This window comes from Netta rufina (genome assembly GCF_964035555.1).
Source record: "Netta rufina genome assembly, chromosome: 9".
Classification (NCBI taxonomy): domain Eukaryota; kingdom Metazoa; phylum Chordata; class Aves; order Anseriformes; family Anatidae; genus Netta; species Netta rufina.
Genome location: NC_140132.1, coordinates 14,841,429 through 14,854,461, shown reverse-complemented (window position 1 = coordinate 14,854,461; position 13,033 = coordinate 14,841,429). Strand labels below are relative to the sequence as shown.

The following is a 13,033-nucleotide window of genomic DNA, read 5'->3' as shown; positions in this document are numbered from 1 at the left end:
AGCAAACAACAGGAAATGCTGGCAATCATTTAGCAAATTGAGCAGTCAATCTTATTTCTTTGCTCATTTGAGCAGGCATGCTCTCTGGTGAGTATTAGCGTTTGCATAAGGAACATTAGAGCTGCACTTAGCAGTTTCAGCCGCTGCAGTTCCTGCTATTGATTGCTACCATTCAAGCCCAGCTCTAATGCATGTCAGCAGACATAAGCTAGCAGGCAGCTATGTCCCCACTGGGAGCAATGATATATTATCACTCTCTTCAAATGAACCTGGAGAAATTCTATATATATTTAACAGAAATTCCTGGCTCTACCTGACTGCTAGGGAATTTCAGTGGCTGCAGTAGTACAAATCAACAGAATGTGTGAGGAGAATGAAAATTGGGTACTAAAAGTGAGTTATGCATAGAAGAGATTATTCTACAAACAAATTCATGAATTCTACCCCACCCACTCCTCCCATCCCCCTTTCTTTGAATTCAGACTGGCAAACGTGGACGTTTGCTGAAGTCCTGTGTGTAAAACAGAACAGCAGAGATCTCCATCATCACCCTGGCCATCAAAACGTTTGATATTGCCAGGCACGTGAAAGGACAAGGCCACAGGCAGACAACAGCAGGCTATTTCCAGTAAGAGCCATGTGCCTGCAGCACTGCTGCGAGGCTTTGTTCCTATTTAGATTTGTAAGCAGAGTGGATATTTCCAAGCTGGCGAATGTTGTGTAGTCGAGAGATACCTGAGCTGGCGCTAAAAGAGCTCTTCCCAGAAACAGAAGCTGCATGGGGTCTAATTAGTGCAGCCGAAGGGAAGAGCAGATCAGCATGTGTGGAGAGCAGCAGCAGCAGCAGAGCCACCCTGGCTGCTGGTCCCACGTGGAGCTGTGCTGTGTGGGCACACCAGCTCTTTCTTCAGCAGGGACTGCGCTTGCTGGGAAGATGCACTCAGTGTTCTTCGGCAGGCAGCTCGCTGGATGTGGTTAGCTGAGAGCGTTGTGATAAATAAATCCCACCCCCGGTCACAAATGAACTGCAGCAATTCATAACCCCCTGAGCTTTACGCAAAGATATGTTGAGTTCTTCAAGCCATGTGCAGCTGTATAACTGGAGTTTTTCATGCCTGAAATAAAAGCAGTTGACAGGACTGGGCCACTGGGACAGCCAGGCTCCAAGCGGACACGATCACATAGATGTCCCCTCTGCTCTGCCGCACCCAGTGCCTCCAGAGCATAGCTGAAACCCTGCTGTGCATGCTGGTGTGTGAAGGCAAGGCAGGGCAGGAAGGGCAAACCAGGCAGGACCTCCTCTACAGACACCATAAAGACCCCCTGGCACATCATATGGGAATTGCCTAACGTGTCTTGCCCTTACACTGCTGCACTGCACTGTGTTCCTGTTTTTTTTTTTTTGGGGGGGGGGCAGAAGTACTGAGGTGGGAAACATCTACAGAGCTTTTCTAATCAGAACTTCTAAGGCATTGGCATAGAAAGAAACGCGAAGACTAAAAGCTTATAAAATTCATTTTCCCTCTCAGCTTTGTTCTATGGAACGGCTGTCCACAATGCACTGGCTCTTAGGTAGTTTAAATTTTTCCAAGGGAAAAGAGGTATTTTGGGGAGTGTATTTTTTTTAAACATCCACAGCTGTGCGTGCTTATATCAGACTGCAGGCAAGAGACCTGCACTGTGTCTTGAGGGACTAAGTGACAAAACCTGAGCTGATTCTCAGCCTTCAAAGCACAGCCTGTTTTCCAAGAAACCCCGCCGCTCCCATTTGTGCTGTGCTGCTCTCAGGCTGATTGCAGGGATAGGCAAAATAATCCTCATTACCCTGGTTTGCACTGTTCCAGCACTGCCCAGGCACGCACAGGTCTGTGCTTCCTACAGTCTTTTGTCTCCTGAAATAGGGTCCAAACTCACTCAGGTCCTCCAAGACAGAGCTGTGGTGTCCCCACTGCAGTAAGAAGCAGAAGAGGAAAGCTCCAGGAACGCAGGAGGGGTGTAAAGGTATCAGCCAGGAGCCTGGCTGGATTTCACGTGTGGAGGAGCCTGTGTCTGCTCCACAGAGCTCTGCTTGTTCTCTTCCTGTACTGATTTCTTGTATTCATTAACAAATAGACTTCTCTGGGCTAGGAAACAGCCCATAAATGACAAGCCATGTCCCCCTGGAGGGAGTGCAGCCTGGAAGAACACCCATGTCTGTAATGGCCCAGTACTGGGCTTTATTCATCCATAAAGCAGCTCCCATCAGCACCCCCTGTCCTACTCCTTTTCCCAGTGATTTCAGAGGAAGATGCAGATTCCTTTCAAGCACAGAGCACTGAAAAGGAAAAACAGGCTGCTGGCTTATTTTGATCACACCTCTCTTCTCCAGAAAGCACCAAAACAGTCTTCCCTCCACCCAGTCCACTGCTGGGTTTCCACCTGCAGGGTGGGCTGCAAAAGGAACAAAAGGATTGACTGGGTTGTCCTCGTAGCTTGCTTTTACCTGGGAGAGCGTGATTTCTGTGTGTGCTGGACCAGCATGCCTGGCAGCCCTGCGCAGTGCTGTGCATCAGAAGAGCAAGCCAGAGCCTCTGAATTATTTACTCCAACTCACATGAACTTGTACTTCTCCTCCTTTTCTGCACAGTCACCATGACGCTCGCCACTTCATGAATAAGCTGGAGAGCCAGATGACAGACGATGAGGTTGCTGTAGACGATTATAACAAAAAATGACAATGCATTTATCCAGCTCCTTTGAGCAGCATTTTATTCTCTTTTAATTCATTGTTGTGTAGCAGAACACCTCTGGAGAGTTTATTTAGAGATGTTTTGGAGGGGAGCACGGGGCAGGCTGGGTGCAATAGGGAAGGATCAGTTGGGCAACGTTTGCTTTTCATCCCTCCTTGGCAGCTGGGTTTCACACTCTGTCTTAGCATGGGTTTTGATGCTGAGTAGAGCTGTGCCTTGGGGAAAGAACAACTGAAGAGCTAGCCTCGTACTACTGACCTGGTAACACCTGCCTTGGTGGACTTACTGATCCTTTAGTCACAATGGGCTGATGGGATTTGGGACTGCTGGGTTCAGTTTCTACACTTCCCTTTGACTGATGGTCTTGTGCTTTTTCTGGAGGCTTTCTGTAACAACTTCACACCATTGTTCCTTTCATTTCTGTTAGTAGAAGAGACAACGTTTGTGGAGCTAGCTGAAGTATTTAGCAATTTAACATCTAAATGTACTCAGAGCTGTCCAGGGGTTAAAGACATCACTTACAGGTGCCAGTTTTGCCACCAGCACTTAACAAAATAATGAATGTAGCACTGTGCACATCGATCAAGACTAGACAAAACCATTGGCAAACAGAGGGAATCTCAGAGGAAAGCTAACTGGAGGTTGCAGGTTTGGGTGTTTTTGTACATGGATGGCACAGCATGGGAGGCAGAGGGGAAACATGGCCCTCACAGAGACATTGTTCCTAGGCCTCGTTCCTCATTGCCCTGACTCTTGTGCATTAGCTCAGTGGCTGCTGTGTGACACTCACAAGCTCCTGGACACAAGGGTGCCCTCCTGGCAGCACTGCTCGCGGAGTCTTCTGGTCACTACACAGGTCACACTGCTGAGGCAAAGGTTAGATTTTGCAGTGGGCTCCCTCAAGGAAGGATCTTCTCATCTGTGCTGTTTCAGCAACTCTTGCAGCATCTCTTGACGTGGGAGGTGCAGGATGCTGCCCCCCAGTCTGTGGTCAGCTGCAGATTCAGACCCAGTGCACCCTGCAAGCACAACAGCCGCATCTGCTCTGAGAGTGCTGGCTTACCCTGCAAAGGAGGCACAAGGTCAGGAAGGGGAGCTGGCTGGCTCGCACAACAGCACCTTGGCCTTTCTTCTCTAATCAGCTGAAGCTGTTAGCAGTGGCTATTAACATACTGTACGCACGAGCCTTGGCACGCGGGAGGCAGGAGAAGGACTCAAGGTCATTCATCCCTCAGGAGAAAAAAAAAAAAAAAAGGAAAAAAAAAAGTCCATTCCTTTCTTCGCACACTTCTGTTGTGAATTGGTTGGACAGATCATAAAATCCTCTCCCTGTCCTGCCAATGTCATGATGGGATGAAAAGCAGAAAGGAGCTTTGGAGATAAACAGATACGTTAATTAAAGTGTCTAATAACCTAAGCTAAATCTAAGATTTGTGCTCACTGGGGTAGGCAAACTCAGCTCACCTCTTTCTTCACCACGTCCCAAAAAGAAAGCTGAAACAAAGGGGTCAGAGGAGATGAGTATCAGGGACAGAAATATCTGCTTGGGTGCCACTTCCACCTTGCACTACAGCTTGCTTAACACTTGAGAATCATGTATATCTTCAAATGGCTTCTCTCTTCCTAGCAAGACCTCATCCATGTCTTCCACGTTGATTATTCCTAACATCTGAGGAGGAGAGACAAGTCAACTTGAAGAGCCTGATGCCCCCTGCATGCACCCACATCTCTGCTTGGCAAACCAGGCTATCTGGTGAGCAAATGAGTGTGTGTTCCCCTACCACAGAAGGTCAGTAAGATAAAAATAACCCCCAAAAGCCCACATTCAGCTTGGAAGCACAGTGCTGAGGCAGGGACAATGATAATAGGAAGACACAATAGTTCCTCACATCAGCCCTAAAATTACAGCTTACTAATGGGCAACAAGGGAGGAGAAGGGATGGAGGACTATTTTGTCACTATTCTAAAAGCATTCAGAGGAAATAAATTGGAATCCATTTGACAGACAGTTCTCAAAATGTGCTAAATATAAAGCTGAATTTCCCTAAATACAAAACATGACAGCAAGAGCCCATTGACCAGCAACTTTTTAATATATATACATATATATATTTTGCACCCTTACCCCCTCCACACTCTGCCCTCCTTGTTTAGCCTTTGCCCCTTGATGGTTATTTTCCTTTCTGGAGAGCTTAATCAGGAGCTATTAAAGACAGTAACTCTCTATGCTGTATAATGTTAAAAGTCCATTAGCTCACCCCAAGCAAGCTGGCAGGAGGGAGATGATGTACTTGCTGAAGTTGAACAAGCTATTTGCATGCTGAATATTTCTAATCACCGAGCAGTGCCAGGAGAATCTGAACATCACTGCACTCACTTGCCCAGTGACCTTTCAAACGCACTCACTTTAATACAAAACTGAGCAGCAAAATATATCCCGTGCTGAACCTGCAAAAAGGGATGGATTTTTTTTTTTATTTTATTTAATCAATTCTAGGTTACAACTATGCACACGCTAACAAAAAAGGAAAAAAGAAAAAAAAAAAAGAAAAAAATCATTAGCAGTCTATCTTCCCTTTCCCTCTGCCACATTTACTTGTATTATACATGGTTGCTTGCATTATGCATGGGTTAATAAAAAATGACAGATATCTACTTACTTTTTACCTGATCACAATCAAGTTGATCCTGCAAAGAATACACACTCAGTTTCAAGCACATTTTCAAGTCCCAGTGTACTTTAATGAGATTTGAAACCTGTCCCACAGCCCTCCAGTCACAACTTTTGGGCTTCAGTTACTGACCCATCTCTTTGTAGCAGACAAGTCTGCCTCACAATGTACTATCATCCTCCATAAGGACACCAAATTCAGAAGGGAGCAGAGCTCAGGTGCCCCTGCCAAGCCCGGAACTGCCGTGGCTGCCAGAGCAAGGTTGCTTTCCACTGGAACAAAGCAGTCAGGGAAAGCCCAAGAATTTAAATCAAAATTAGAGCTATTTCTCACAGTGACAGAAGGAAAATAGGAAAGGCAGACCTTCAAAGAATAGCTCTTTCTTCACCTAGTGGATGGTTAAATTACCAGTATATTGCTGAACCTCCTGCAATGAGTGACTGATGCCCAGCTGTAGCCTTCTAGTTACAGCACTGACATTTCTGCAGGCTGGAGTAGTGGAAAACATGAAGAAACTGATTTATCACAGCCAGCCAGAAGTGACTGAGGCTTCACATAGCATGCTCGAAGGAACAGAGGTTGCAGCCTTTCACAAAGCTCTTGGGCCCTCTGTTGTCTCTCTGTGCTCTGAGTACTCCCTGCCAAGCTGGAGCTCCTGCCAGCAGCTCAGGTATATACCCTTGCACAGACAGTCTCCCAGAAGTGAGAACTGGAACCAGTCAAATGAGCAGTTTCTCCCATCGTGCTACTGGCCAGAAGCCCTATGTAAACAGCAAAAACCTATGCATTTTGCAAGTCTTCCCTGACATGTACTAGGAGGCAGGAAGGCAGTAGGAGAGGGAGAAAACTGAGTCTTTGTTTGACAGAGCACACACCACCTCTCCGGGCAGACAACATTTCATTAAGCAGAGCTGTAACTATGCGGAAAGGAGCAAATACTAGACTGAGAATCAAAAGCACCTGGAGATTAGGATTCTGCCTCTTTGGAGGACAGACAACCCAGGCAGAGGATACAGTGCTTCCCCAGACCTACCTGGGAAACTGCTTTCCAGTCTGGTAAAAGGCCAAGTCTACTCTCCCCCCACAAAAACACACACCCACACACACCCACACACACACCCCTTTTCCTCATAATGCATGAAGACCAAGATGAATACTTTTCAAAATGTTTTTTAATTAAAACCAAAAAGAAAGGAGCACACACCAGAGCTTGACGTGGGCTAGCCAAACCGCTGGTCGTCGGGATGTTGAAGTGGCATGAGGAAGGCTGAGAGCTGTGCTCCTGGACAATGCAGGAGCAGCGGCACAGACGCTGGGACTCCCAGGAAAGCACCCTGCCTGCCGGAGGGCTTTCTGCTGAGCAGGATCCCTCACGTGGCGATGGGAAGTGGCATCCTGGAGCCCAGCCTCTTTTCCCAACAGACAGAAAGAAGTGCTGGAGACAGGGGAAAAGATGGTTTCAATGAATCTGCATTTTCAAAGCGCTTCTGGAGAGGATTCCCAGATGGTTCTTTTGCCCCTGCTGGCAGGCTACACGGGTTTACAGAGACTCATCTTTGGCAGTAGCCACGCTGGTAGGACCCAGTTCTGCTTCCACTGAAGTCAATTCATGTCCTTCGCTAGCCATAACTGCAGCCGCACTGGGGCTCACCATCACCAGCCGATTGTGCTTTAAGGTTAAATCCTCATCCAATGTCCATCCAGCCAACAGCTCCTGGGAGCTTCTTCATGCTCATGTGTACCAGTAGATTCAGGTAAATGTGAACATCTTGGCTGCAGCAATGAGATAAACTTTTCAAGCATGCCCAAGAGATGGAGGAGCCAAAAATTAATTTTAGGTTGTGACCTGGGCACTAGATCAGGTATTGAAACCTCCCTGCTATCTAATAAAGGAATGCAGTTTCCAAAGCTGCTGGTGTGTTGCTCCACCAGCCTGGTTTCTTTACTGGACAGGCTGGGCTAAAGAAGTGACACATTTTTCACACACAATTTTTATCTGTTAGAATTTACTAGATACGCTCCTCATTTGTCTGCCACATATTTAAAAAATACTTCAACCTGCTCTAATAATCACATTTTAAAACATGCATCAAGTTTGGATCAGAACAGCTTCTCTGGGAAAATCAGTAAGCCCAAATTGCTGATTTAAGGCCTAAATATCAGTCACTGGCCAGCCAGCCACAAAAAAGCCACTCTATCCTTGAACTTGGAATCCTTGGAATTATTTTTATGCTTGGAATTATTATCCTTGGTATGGTTATTATCCTTGGAATATTTTTTTTGGCTCAGACTAACCCTTGTTAGCGTTGCACTACAAGTTTATGTGCAAACAACTTCTGCAGACACGAGACCAAGGTAAGATCTCGTATGTCCCAGGGTAAGTCAGAAAAGTCCACAGGAGTCACGGGACTAGTAACTGCCGTAAGGGATCAGGCCTAATGCATGCATCAGAGAAGCAAGGTAGCTCCTTTGCTTGAGGTCTGGCTGATTCACTTTGCACACACCACTGCTTTAGCATTAAGTCCTTATCTAATGGTAAACCTGTTTCAACAACATGCAATACATATCAATGCAATATGCACTGCAACACACAATACGCATCCAAAGAAATATGCCAATGCAAAATTCTGACTTCTCAAACATAGCAGGGCTAACAAGGAAGTCTTTTACAAAAGACAATCAAGAAATCACCTGAAACCATGAGACCCAAAGGGCCTCAAGCAACCAGTACCTAATAACAGATGCTAATTCATGAAAGAAACACAAACAGTAGGGCTGAGGTAATGGCAGAGATTTCATTAGTGCAATTAACATTTATAATGGTATGTTCTTTAATAGAATTTAAATAAGGCTTTGAATAATTACACACACTAAAACTAACATTCCATAACCTTATTCCGCATGGAAAAGCAGCAGAAACAACCCTCTGAACTGTACAGGGTCCAATTATGAACAATTACATTCAAAAAGTAGATCAAAACAGAAACAACTCTTCCCCCCAAAAGCATCAACATCTCTAAAGTCAACTTCCTCCCCTAGTGTGAGAAGTGTGAAAACAGATGAACTGGGCTTCAGCCCAGTAGATTTGGCCTCATCAAATTACCAGGAGTGCTTTCCAACCCAGAGTCTCTCTCATTTCTTTAGGGTCATGGAAGCTCGAGGAAAAAAAAATGTAAATTTCCTAAGCAGCGGAAGGTGAATGCTCCCTCCCGGGGGCCCAACAGTATTTATTAATTATGGAAGCTTGAAAAAAAAAATTCTATATAACACTGGTATATGTGTTTATGGTGCCTGTCCTCCTTTAGAAACTACTCACAGACAACGGGGATGGGTGCGTGAAAAAAAAATCAAAGCAGCATATGAAATAGTAATATACTGTTTCAAAATCTGCACCGTCCTGCAGAACCAGGAATTATAATTTATTCAGATTGTTCTCAACAGATCCAATCTACGCTGGATATGTAAAAAACAAGAGACTAAGTCATCAAGGAAAACCAACTGAAAAAAAATGCACTGTTTTGTTTTTAAAAAAAATGAAACAAAAGAAAAAATCCCAAGAAACATTGATGAAAGCTCAGAAAAATTTGTCGTCGATTCTGAAGTGGGGCCTTGTGACATCATCTGGGTTAATGAAGACAGAGATGGACTTCCCTGGGTTCTCAGTCACTAGCTGCTGCAACTTTTTGGCTAGTCGGTCATCGGGCTGGTTGGGGTCCCCTCCGTCTGACTGTGGGGAGGGGATGCTGGTGGTGCTGCCTCGCCGCTGGAGCTCGAGCGTGAGCCGGTTGGCTGCTTTGACGTGCTCGATGGCAGTTCGAAGGTGTTCGGCAGGGTCTGAGCGGACTGAGGACAGCTTCCGCGCGTGCAGCATGACGGTTTCTTCAGAGAGGTGCTCCAGCATGTTGCACTGGGGGATGAAATAGTTAGGGCACATCTTGTTGACCAAGCAGTGCTGGAGGTCATCGATGAGACCCAGGAGGAAGTGGGCGGCGTAATCCTCCTGGGCCAAGTAATTGGCAGGTAGCCTGTCACATGCCCACAGCATCATGCTCCGCAAGTGGTACGGGCTGATGGCTTTGGGGCGGGACAGCAACTTGATGATGATAGCTTTGCAGGCCTGATAGGCTTGCATGAGGCTGCTGGAGATGCACTTTTTCAGCTGCACTTCACTTCTGGCAAATGACAGCCTCCATTCATTGTCCTTCTTCCCCTTGTAGGAACATGCAGGCACTAAGTAAAATCCACTTATGACTTCCTCCTCTGTGATCTTCCCATCCCAGAAGTGGTTCTCCATCAGCCAGCTCTGCGCCACTGCTGGCCAACCTTTGAAGGACACCACAGGAACAATGTCGTACAGCATGCGGCTGCTGCCCACTCCCAAAATGATGGATATGATAGTCCCATTCTTCTCTACCTTCTCCACCTTTGGCATCCCTCGCTGAGGCTTTTTCTGGATCTCAGAGAGGACAATGCTAATGGAGTCATAGAACCAGTCTGCGACTTTCGTTGGGGAGAAGAAGTAATTGGTAGCTCCGTTGATATGGTCCACGATCGTGCAGCAGTCCTTCCATTTGCTGATGGTTCCCTCGTCAAAGAGCCGCAGGCTCAGCCAGGAGTGGCACAACGCTGAGTGGCGCATGTCCAGCGTGACTGGTTGGTTGCGGTCATGCAGCTTCAGCGCAGGCACAAGCAGGGTGAAGTCCATGTCATAGTCTGTGCCTCGGGCATACACATTCAGCTCATCAAGGTCAATGTCCACCACACCTTCCCGCACACCGCCTGAGAGCAGCAGGTACTCATTGGCTACAGGCAGCTTCTGGTCAAGTTTCTGAACCATGCCTGCAAAAGAGAGAAAGAGGAATCCTTCCGTGAGAAGGCAAACAGATTTGAGATACAGGATTTAAACAGGACTAAAACCCATCCCATGCTCAGCAGGAAAATAACCCCACTGGGGTATCCATCACTGTTAATGCGACACAAACATATATCAGGCCAACTTTTAGTCCACCCAACTGAAGGCAGGGCCATCCCTGCACTCCTGGGAATCGCTGAAGACCATCCTAAACATCATATCAGGAACAATGGAAAAAAGCAAAAGTCTCTGTAAAAATACAGCGACGGTGTTTCAAGTACTAAATTCTTAAGGGGAAAATATCTTGTGGCAATATTTGGTGTTCCTGTCCAATCCTCCATGTGAAATTCCTTGTAAAATATACTTTACCTGTTTTATTGCTTCCTTGTAAAATATACTTTACCTGTTTTATTGCTTCCAAGAGCACCAGATTCAGTTCATTTTCTGCCATGAACTGGGATGATTTTCCAGCCAGGCAGGTAAGGGCATAACCCTTTTCATTTCATGCAGCTCCAGAGGTTGCAGGAGAAGGAAATAGCTCTGGAGGAGTGCTAAGAAACTTCTCCTGCTAAGACCTGAGCTAATCCCATTTTGCAATCTTGCCACATGCTGCCGCATGCTGCCCCATTCATCCTTAAAGAATAATAACCAAGAAAAGCTTCTGTCAACCTCAAAGACATTTTTTGAAGCTAAGATACACAGTGAATGACATTACCCTATGAAGCACAAAGCCTTGCCAAGGTCAAGTAAGTGTCAGTCTCCTTCCTTGCACCCAGAAGAGTGGGATATCTAAAGGGTACCTAAACCAATATGACTTCTGGATACAGTACTGACACAGCCTCCAAACCCTGCCATTGAACCAGTGGAAGCAGTGCACTGCTTTAGACCCTAGTCGATCCTTGGTGCTGTAGAGCCCAGTCACAAGTTGTGTTTGAGACCCAGAGGGTGGAGGCTGGGACAATCGCATCACAAGGACAGGGAGCAGTTGTTTTTTTCCAAGCATACAAGTCAGTGCTAACCCTTGTTGTGGGGCAGCACAGCTATTCAGGATTTGTGGTGTCCCAATGGCCCATCCTGCCTCTACACTGATCCAGAATTTTTCACTCAGGACTGTGATTTGTGGCACCCACCATGCAGATACGCAGATGATCCTGAGCAAGACAGACAAAACATAACCATCCTATAGAATAAACTGTTCAAACCTACAAAATTCAATGAAGGATGCATTTTTCTAAATATATATATATATATTAATTCGAGGGATAAAAAACATCCTGTGAAGTTCTGTACTGTTCTCTTTGCATCAAAACTTCTATCCTATGTTATAGTCAGAACTTTCGACTGAAAAAGATCATATAATTTTCTGAAAGGGAGAGATTCTCCACTGGGGAATCTACTCTAGGATGAGTTGCTCTCTGTGACCAGAAGAGATCCTCTGTTCTTATGCAGAAGCAATAAGGCTGATGAACTGACCTCATTCAGTCAACAGCAAGTGAGACTGAAGTCTTGCCTTTTTGAACACCCCAAGCTCATCTGCTGGGAAAACAATAACCAACCTCCAGGACACATATGATCTACCTCCAAAGCCAGATGAGAGCAGGAGCCACTCCTGCAATGTTAATTCTACGCCAGCTAACAGTGCCCCTGACTTCATTGGCACAAAGCAGAGCTTGTACTGGATGAAGCTTGGGCAGCTGGCTCTACTGCCAGAGGGGCTGCAAAATGCCAGCTAGCAGAGAAGAGGCTTTTGCTGCTGGTGAGTGGAAAGCATTTTGATAAGAACTATCCCACAGACTTAGAGCCACTGCTGTCTAAGCACTGTCATGCAGACATTCCCACTGAAGAGACACTTCTCTTCCTTATAAGAGAAAAAAAAAAGGAGAACACCAATTTCAAATGTCCTTGCAACAGGGAATACTTTCTGCCCACAGAATGCTCTTTACACTTCCTCTAGAGAGAGGATGTTTGTTGTGTTCTTCGTTAAGTCCAGTTTGCAAGGCTAAAGACTCCTGGAAGGGAAAGGTGCAGTACACTGCCAGTAAGTCAATTGTTTTTCTCCCTCCAGAACTCTAGATCTACCAGCAAAGGAGGAACAGAAAAAAATAATCAGGCAATGGCTACAGGAAATGATCTGATACATCATCAAAATCTCTCTACCTGAATGGCTGCAGAGTTTAAATCCAAACCCTTGAGCCATGCTTGTCACAAATTTTCCCCTTCAAGGCCTTGACCAGGAACATGTGCAGCTCTGCCACAGTGCTAGAAAAGGAATTTCTGCTAACAGGTCACAGCAGCATCACTGATCCAATTAAAGCTGTGGAACAAGGGGTTGAGATGAGGTCCCTTTGAGGAAAATATATTTAGAATAAGCATAGAATGTTCTATAAATAGTTGGGACAGCCAAAATCAGGATACAGTAAGGCTTTGGGGGTTTGCGGTATGTTCAGACTGACCCCCTTACTCACAGATCTATTTGATATGTGAAAGGATTTCAAGGAATCTCGTTAGCCAGCACTGCATGGCATACACTACCCTGGCACCAAGCTTTCATCCAAACAACCCAAAAGCAAGCTGCGAGAACCACGTGTATGCACAGCAGAAGCAGGTACTCCAGCTCAGCAAGCATGCAAGTGCAAGTATGTAGAAAAGTAATCAAGATTGGTACTTGACCCAAGTACTTAAGATAAGAGCACCAGAGAGCCATTGGGATTCTCATCTTCCTATCTTCGTACCATGAGCAGCCAGGAGGGGTTACAGATAACCTTGTGGAAGTTGTAGAA

The 13,033-nt window shown here is 45.9% G+C and overlaps 1 protein-coding gene across 1 annotated transcript in view; it reads right to left on the bottom strand.

The window, feature by feature from the left end:
* Positions 1–8,975: 8,975 nt before the first annotated feature.
* Positions 8,976–13,033, bottom strand: part of MB21D2 (Mab-21 domain containing 2) — a gene marked incomplete at both ends in the record, with an annotated part of 53,668 nt that continues 49,610 nt past the window's right edge. The window contains one exon of the mRNA XM_084291760.1: positions 8,976–10,240. Within this exon, the coding sequence (XP_084147886.1) occupies positions 8,976–10,240 (1,265 nt within the window). The remainder of the gene's footprint in view (positions 10,241–13,033) is intronic.